Raw genomic sequence first — 9,267 nt, forward strand, 5'->3', positions numbered from 1 at the left:
GGCCAGATATATCTATACATTGTGTTAGCCAAGCTATAATAGCTAAAGCTGAAAATAACTAATCTCAATCGGCGTTATTTCCATTGATTGGATAAAGTCCAAGGAGAATATCGCGCAATCTTTGACGAAAGGTTTATCCCAAGAGATAGTTAGAAATGCATCGAGGGGGAAGGGGCTTAAGCTCATAAATTAAACTTGCCATGAAGGATACTCAACCTTGCTGACTAGAGATCCCAAGATCAAGGTTTCGAATGAGACAACTAATTTGTGGTGGGTAAAGTTAAACACTATCAGAGAATTTTATTCTTTGTCCCTTCCTTATTGTGTAGACGTGATAGTGTGACTGCATGTGAAGGATGACTTTTAAGAAGTCTTAATGAGTTATATAGTTTCAATTTAAGATTGAAGTGGGGTGTAGCAGTAACACTCTTTATGGAAACTCACATATCTGAATGAGGAAGTGGGCCGCTTCCTATGAGAATATGAGCTTTGATTCTCTAGAGCATTCTGAGAAATAGGATATGTCCAGGGCCAAATCGGACAAAACAGCACGAGCTTGGCAGCAATCTTGGAGATACCGCCCGTGGTTGTTATCACGAATTACATCAAATGCTAGCAGTTCAAGACATAGTTCACTGTCTCTAGCAAGTAATTCCGGTAATATCTCACTAAGCAAAGGTTCAAGACCTCATGGACACCTCTGCCTAAAATGGTATTTCCTGCGCTTTTTATGTGATTTTCGTTTTCATGGTTTTGGTATTACTGGAACTTAGGACCTAAAGGTCACTAAGGGTTCACTAGTTCATGCTTTTTCACTTTGGTGAAAGATACCTATAGTCTCACAATGTGAGAACTAAAGATGAAAGCTCTCAATACTATTATGATTTGTGCAATCCATAGTATGACCCTGGGGTCAACACACTTTTGTGTGAGGGAGAGGACGTAGAAATGACTAGTATGATTTCAACACCTGCAAGATCAGTCTGTTTGGATCGTGAGGTTGGGATGTTGATTTACCAAGATCTATTTGTGTCTCATGTTTTATTGAGTTTTCATTCATGTGGGGGATTGTTGGAAAAACATTAATAAAAAAATAATTTTTTAAAGTTTTAATAAAAAATTATAATTTATTGTTTTATTTTGTGAATGAAACTTTTTAGTCTCACATCGTGGAGTTTCCAATTTTTAGTAGTTTTAAGAAACTATATAAACCTTTTAGTCCCACATCGGGGAGTTTTTCTTCTTAAGTTGTATTTGTCAATTATATAAACAAATTCACTATTTTCGTAAAGGGATTGCTCTATATTTAGAGTGACCCCCAAGGGGAAAAAAATATTTTATATTGTTTTCTCAAGCGTTCAAGATTTTCCTTTATGGTTTTTTCGGAGTTGCCAAGCTCAAGTTGAGCATCTACTACATATGCTAATGTCTTAAGGACAACGTGTTGAACACGTGACTCACTCAGTTTTTCCAAAGTTTTGCCTTGTTGCTGTTGCGGAGATATGGGGAGCTCATTCGTTTCATCAAATCGATCACTTTCATTATAAAAGAGCTAAGTACCAATAACTTTTGCTTATTTGATTTTTCCTTATTTTTGATTATCGCACCCAACACAACAACCATTAAACCCTTTATTATAACTACTGAGAGAGAAAGAATAGAAATCTAACCTTCTTGGAAACTTAGTAGAGAAGATGATGAGTAGAAGGAAAAGTTGAAGGGAGAAAGTAATAGGAAAACCTCAACACTGTTTTGTTTTTGTGGTTTGAGAGAAGAAACCCATTTGCATAGAGGAAGATGGTTTGAGGAGAAGAATGAGAAAGATGCTTCTATGCGAAAATCCAGCGTTTCTTTTCTTTACCCGTTGTAGTATTCTCGTTTTGACTCTTCTGATTCCTTTTTTTGACCAGGTTTGAAAATATAAGAAAAAAAGGGTTTGAAGAAGAGTTCCGGCCATAGGCCGTTTTGATTCTTGAATAGATAAACGCCAGTTTTAACTGTCACGGTAAAATGTACTCTTTAAAGAGTAAATCCCAGACCTTCGTCTTGGCCAAATAACTATCACAAACTGATTCTAAATGTGTAAAAACCTGATGGTGAGGGTCTCCTCTGGTAACTTGCTTATGGAGCAGTACAATTTCTGGGCAGCTATAGACAAAGATGGAAAGGCTTTGGATATGGCAGCAACTAACCGTCATGTTGTACATCTGGAAAAAGAGGTGTAATAAAAATTTCAGGAACGATGTAAAAGGACTAAAAAAGAAAACAATATTAGACGAAACCTCCACCTAACTCTACAATTCTCACTTTTGGATTGAGAGATCACACAGGAGGCTGTAATGCAGCTAGAGCAGGACGCCAGGACCAGTCTAAGCAAACTAACCAGAAGAGGCAGAAGCTCTAGCTCTTCTGCTAGCAGCTCAATGGGAAGGAACATTTTTGCGGGATTGATGTTTTCCTAGGCCTTTTCAAGTACTTTTAGTGTACTAGATATAAGTCTATTGGGATTAAGGTGTTATTATAAAACTCTACCCTTTTGTATTTGTAAGGGGCTAGTGGCTGGGGAACACACAAGAAGCACATCTCAAGTGAGATATCTCGTTTGAGGAAGGAAAAGAAGATGAGATATCCTCGACCAGTGATATAAATTTTGTGAGAGAATTATAAAATATATACTACCTCCGTTTTAAAAAAAAAAAAACGATACTATCAATTTTTCAATTTAGCCAATTTTTAGTCTAAAATGGAAAAGTGAAAGTATTTTTTTTTTTTTTTAAATGGAGGGAGTACAACTAACCAGCAAGAGATACTCTACATGACTTTAAAGTCTATTTCCAGTAAAGCATGGCAGCTCAAACTCGGAACTCATAAAAGCAACAAAAACTACACTGGGCATTACAATCCAGAATTAAAATTACCAATGCTTGCTTCTCTCCTAAGAACGAAGTGAACATACATCATTATCATCTTTTTCTTTTTCCTTTCTTATCTTTACCTTCGTTGTGCAGCACTTCTAGTGGTTCTCTTAAGCTTCTGAACAGGTTCAGATGTTTGGCGAGTGGTTCTCCTAAGCTCCTGAACAGGTTCAGATGTTCGGCGACGGCCTTCTCCAACAGTATCTACCCTTTCGGATTTGACACTTCGACGCTTCTTTCTCATGCCAGCTGAAGAAGGCTCTGCAGCTTGGTATTGACTTGGTTCACCCCGATCCTCTTCCTCCCCTTCGTCTTCCTTTGCTTCCTCAAATATGGACCCACTGGGCCATTCAGTGCCACAACTAGGACAAACTTTTTCAGCCTGTTTTCACATATTTAATCAGCAACCAGAACCTTCGAAAATTACAGGGCCATCCATAATTTCTATATGTACATGGGAAATGAGAGAATACGAGTCAAGATAATACCATTCTTTGAGAAAACTTCTTCTTCAAACAGTAGTGGTGAATTCTAGTGTTACAATCCTCCTTTTGGCACAACTCAGCCTGTAGCAAAAACATTAAGGGATCAGATTACATTGTGTCTTAGAAAAAATAAGAGGCAGGCGCATCCACTAACTGAGCAGCGAAGCATAGACGCCACGTGGAACTGTTTATAGGAATACCATATAAAAAAAATAAAAAAACAGAAAAGTATATGAATAAAATCTACCTGCCTTATTCCTTTCCTATATGCAAAGATAATTAGGATAGGGATTTAATATTAACTTAATATACAATCTATTGAAAAATAAATCCTTTTTTTTCAGAAAAATGCCACTGACGCCTTGGTCTGAGCACCCCTAAAGGTGTCACTGCGGCACCCCTCTAGAAAAGGGGCAGCTGCCACTGCACGGCGCCCAGTGGAAAATAATGGCACTTTGGCATGGAGATGTCAGAGCAAGCATTTGTCAGAAAACCCAAAATGCCTATAATTAAAAGGCCAATAGTAACACCTGCTCCTGAATTGCAATATAAAATGAGAAACCTAGAACATTTAGCTGAGCACTACCATCAGATAGAAAAACAGTAATTTACTTGTGGAACCTAAAATGACTCAAACTAGGAAATTAGTTATACTAGATGACGCTACCCATCCTACCAACTGTTTGTTAAGGACATCAGATTATCACGATGATCATTTGGTTGCTACAATTGATGAAGCAAATTTTAGTGGATTATAGGGAATACCTTCACTCCTGCCTCGTTGCAAATTTCACATGATGTAACATCATTACTTCGAAACCAGCTCCGAAGATCGAGGAAGGATCTAACACCAAGCCCAATTTTGCCGTCAGGGATGGAGCAAAGCCACCGATCTTGCACAAGTTCATCTATCGTTTTATCCTTTTGAGATATAGTGAAATTCTTGAATGCATAGGGAACAGTAGATGTGCCACTCGGTGATTGTGATCCTATTCCATTCTGTAGATGAGATGGAGTAGATCAAGAAAGATACTAAAAACCAAAATGCAATACAATACTCTGAATGCAAATACCAGCATTGAAGCATAATATGTTGTACTGAATAACAGCTCCATAACAATTCAACAGCTGTTCCTTAATGATTTATCGTGGCGGATATGTCGTAAACATGATTTACAAGCTATAAGGTTTTCTACGTCTGGCACCCATCAGCATACGATACACAAGGTTTATATTTTCTAACTTCTGTTATTGACCAAAAACCAAAAGCCCTTGCAACACCAGCACAAGGCTATATCGAGAATATCATTCAGATAACACAACCCCATGTGCGTAAACAGCAGCTAAAATCTTTTCTAAATAGTCAAATGTATCTAAGGAAATCACAGTACCTAGAGGAGTTCCGAAACTCAAGGATATTTGTTGCTTTTTATTGAGAGGCGATATATAAACTACTGGCCACCATGTTCAGGCATCCAAGTGATTTTTGGTTCTCAGTTTGGCTTGAACAGAAAAGAATATAATCAACTACAGAGGATCACAGATTTAAGACCAGTGATGCCTTATACAAGGAATAGATCACACACAATAGTTACCTGTAATACTCGTGTTGAACACAGATAAACCATGGAAGTATTATATGTCTACTGAGATTATGAGAAAGATAACTCGGAAAGGAAATTTCTCAAACCTGATTCTCTAAGCGGATATTGAGAGCATCAATATTCGTTATGCAACCACTAGCTGTTGTGTCCTGCGCAATTGCTTCTATCTGGGAAAAGCAGGTCCAAAAGGAAATAATCAAATACATTTGGCGACTCACTTTTTACAATGAACAAGCATTTTTGCAGAAGATACAACGGTTTCATAATCACATGTCTAAACAAATGTATGATAAGAATTTGGTGCTTCGCAAATATAAAAGATAATCCAAATTACACCCTGTCCCCCTATACTTAAAGAGGGCCATGAAGTACAGCATAGCCATGAAGATAAATTTTGAAAGTAAAATACATCAAGCAACCACATCCATCTCCATATAGTTTAAGCTGCTGGACAAGACTTATTTTACATAGACTATCTTAAGGGCTTAATCTACTTGTTACCTTCTCAAAACGTACATTTCAGTGAGAAGTATCACTTCAGCCTCAAAATTAAAGTGCATCGAAAATAATGAACTATCATGTGCAAATTAAAATTTAACTTTATGACATTAAAATTTGACGATCATTTTAAAAATAAGTCAAAGGAATCATGGATACTCTAAAGCAAGCATAACAAGCTTATGCTATACTCATTTTTCTTTTCACAGCTGACAATTACGAATCACTAACTAATAATCCCCTTCTTTTCATAATCTACAAAATTAGTGTAACTGCAATGCCCTAGTTTACTTACTAAACAACTCAAACTTATTAGAATTACAAGCATATGAGCATGGCAACATCACCTGAATATCAAGAATCATCTCAGGGCTGGCATATCTGTTTTCATGCTCATATACGTGTATAATTCTAATAAATCAACCAAAAAAAAAAATTAGAAACGAGCGATGTAGGTGGTGGTACTTACAATACCCTTGTAGAAGGCAATTTGAGGAACTGTATATTTAGTCCCAAGCTTGGCCTGTTCATCAGCAACATTATTTACCACACCATAATAAACTTCTCCATCATACTGGTTTCTGAAAGCACGCAACTCAAACCGTACAAATGCAAGTTCCTTGGTTATGTTTAAAAGATAATCACTAAATTCCTTATCGCTCGAATCTAAAGCTGTAACAATTACCAAGTAAAATTAGTAAGCCTATTTTCTATTCACAGAGGTAAAAACCTAATTTCAATAAAACCCTAACTTATTTTTTAAACCAAAATGAATCAAGTGATAGATAAATTAAAACCTTGTTTTTTCCCGCTGACGACGGCGAAGATTGAAAGGAATTCATCTTCCTTGAGAGGGCCGCGAGATAAAAGAGTTTGTATGAGCGCATGATGTCTCCAGCTCAAATTCGGCATTCTCAACTGACTTTAAGAAACCCTGACTTGTTTTTATCGAACCTTAGAACAGCCCCCTAAAGTAAAATTGGTAAAAATAAGGAGACAGACGAGGAGGATATATAATCTTTTTGCGGGAAAAGTGGTGTACTTTTAGATTTTTCCCGCCAAAAGGTAGTTGAGCCTGAGTTGGATATTTACCCAGCCTTGTCAATCGATGTAGGTATTTCAGAGGAGGTATGGTTAAAAAATTGAACAGGAATGCTTGGAAATACCGGGACAACATATTTCAGGATGCAGTCCAGGGTATCCAATGACTGGGCTCAAACAGGCCCCTGTGCAAATCAATTTGTGCCCAACCCAAAGCATAATGGCGGCAACTTAATCACACGAGTGGTGATATAGTGCGTTTTCAATAGCTATTTTTAGCCAAACACGTTCACTCTCTAATGCGTTGATTTTTGTAGGAAATAACATATGGTCCTAGGAATAATATATTAGAGAGAGTCTAGTCCAGTTGACTGAGTCAACTATCTGTTTGGTTCTTTTTGATAAAATATATTATTGTTTGGTCCTAAAAATTATGATTTGGTCCTAAAGTGACGTCATGGATGATGTAATTTTCAAATGGTAGTGGCAGAAATACCCTTTTAATGGGGACCATATATATACTCATTATTAGGAGAGAAAAAAATAATTTTCAGATTTATTTTCTCTCACCTCCTTTTCTTTTCTTTCTAGATCTACTTTTTTTTTCTTCTTCTTCTTTTTTCTTCTGCTACTGTTTACGATGGTGTGTTAAGATGAAGATGATGATGAAACAATATGTTTTTTTCTTTGTGTTTGTTGTTGTTTGCTGTTGAAGATGGTGGAGATGATGACGACGATTTTTTAATGAATTTTTCTTGATTTTTTTTGTCTATGCTGCTGATAATGAAGAAGAAGATGAAGATGACGATGATGAAGACGACGATGATTTTTTGTTTTTTCGTCATTTTTTCCTGCTGCTGCTTTTGAAGATGATGAAAAAGATGAAGATCTGCTATTGTTGTTGTTGTCAAAGAAGATGAAGATTGAAAAGAAGATGATGAAGAAGATTTTCGATGTTGCTGCTGCTGTTGAATGACGAAGAATTTATTTCTGCTGCTGTTGAAGACGACGAAGATGATGATGCTGCAGTTCATTCCATAAATGAAGTCTGTTTTTTTTAGGTTTTTATATGGAGTTCGTTTCTGGAATGAACTCTGTTTTTTTTTAGGTTTTTATATGGAGTTCGTTTCTGGAATGAACTCTGTTTTTTTTAGGTTTTTATATGGAGTTCATTTCTGGAATGAACTCTGTATTTTTAGGTTTTGTATGGAGTTCATTTCTGGAATGAAGTCTGATTTGTATAGGTTTTTATATGGAGTTCATTTCTGAAATGAAGTCTGATTTGTTTAGGTTTCATATGGAGTTCATTTCTGGAATGAAGTCTGATTTGTATAGGTTTTATATGGAGTTCATTTCTGGAATGAAGTCTGTTTTTTTAGATTTTTATACGGAGTTCATTTCTGGAATGAAGTCTGATTTGTATAGGTTTTTATCAGGAGTTCATTTCTGGAATGAAGTCTGTTTTATAGTATATAATGAAGTGTACAGTTTTCATCAGGCAAAATGAACTGCTATAAAAAAATAAGTTGAAATTAACACGGAAGGGTACTTTGGTCCATTTAATATTTTTAAATAATTATGGACCAAACAGTAAAGGCGTTTTCCCAAAGGACTAAACAGATATGGGCCCACCTAAAAAAGGACCAACCGATATTTTTTCCTTGATTTTTTGCCCAAGTTCTGTGTACGCAGGAAAGTGCTCACTCACGCATTTTGAAATGTCTGTGCACATTACGGGGTTGAAAATAAGTTCAAAGTTCTTTCTTTTACAACAAACTAGGTATCACCCCGGCCTATGGCCGGGATGATACCTCTATCGACTCTTTTTATACTGTTTAGACATCCAATTTATATCCCAAACATGCAAATCAGTCGGGGCACACAAGCCAGTATTTAAATAGTCAAGTTATAATATCGTATTTGTTGGTTAATTAGTTGTAGCCGGTATTGGGATCAACCTAGTGTTTAGCTAGAGCATGTGGTTCTGGTATTTTGTTGTTCACGTCAAATTATCAGGTTATAAGTCATAGAAGTCGAGACCATATGGGAACAACCTAGTGTTTATGTTTAGCTAGGGCATGTGGCTCTGGTATTTTATTAGTCAGGTCAAATTAGCCGGAGCCCAAAGACCTCAGTTATGGATTAGAAAATCTAGAGTCCGGTGAAGCATGCATATTAAAATTGGTTGTGATTTGGTTGAAATCTATATTTGGTCGAACCAAGTTAGCCGGGGCCGCCTAAATTATTTTGGAAATTAATATTTGGCACTAAGGTCAGTTGTTTTGAATTAGGAAATTAAATTAAATTATGAAATCTAATTATATTTGGAAACTTTGCCACGACAATCTTTAAGGCTTGGTTTGGTATTGTTGCAGCTTTTGTAAAAGCATTTCTCTGATGTGCGTTGCTATGTTGTGATGTGAGCGAAAAGCAGTTAGACGTTTGGTAAAAAATTAATCAAAGTTAAAACTGATTAAAAAAGAAATCAAAGTGTGTTTGGTAAATATCAGATTCAACCATTGTTGTTGTAGCAAATAACAAAAACAGACATTGCTGATAATTGTTTTATCCAATTTTATTGGTTTAAAAATAATTGATTTTTTACTTTTAAATATAAATATATATAATAATAAAATTTACTAATTTTCACTATTATTATGATTGTTGAAAAAAAATATTTTACCTAACCACTTTTTGATATATATATATATATACATGTATATG

At 35.9% G+C, this 9,267-nt stretch overlaps 1 protein-coding gene across 1 annotated transcript; it reads right to left on the minus strand.

Moving 5' to 3' along the window:
* Window positions 1-2,663: 2,663 nt before the first annotated feature.
* Window positions 2,664-6,637, minus strand: LOC113323270 (non-structural maintenance of chromosomes element 1 homolog). Its single transcript, XM_026571558.1, has 6 exons — window positions 6,300-6,637; window positions 5,972-6,174; window positions 5,091-5,171; window positions 4,166-4,399; window positions 3,404-3,481; window positions 2,664-3,297 (listed from the first exon to the last, which is right to left on the minus strand). Exons 1-6 carry the CDS (start codon window positions 6,412-6,414, stop codon window positions 2,992-2,994), a joined length of 1,017 nt encoding a protein of 338 aa, XP_026427343.1. The 5' UTR covers window positions 6,415-6,637; the 3' UTR covers window positions 2,664-2,991.
* Between the last annotated feature and the right edge of the window lie 2,630 nt (window positions 6,638-9,267).

The sequence above is a fragment of the Papaver somniferum genome, chromosome 11, assembly GCF_003573695.1.
Source record: "Papaver somniferum cultivar HN1 chromosome 11, ASM357369v1, whole genome shotgun sequence".
In the NCBI taxonomy this organism is placed as follows: Eukaryota; Viridiplantae; Streptophyta; class Magnoliopsida; order Ranunculales; family Papaveraceae; genus Papaver; species Papaver somniferum.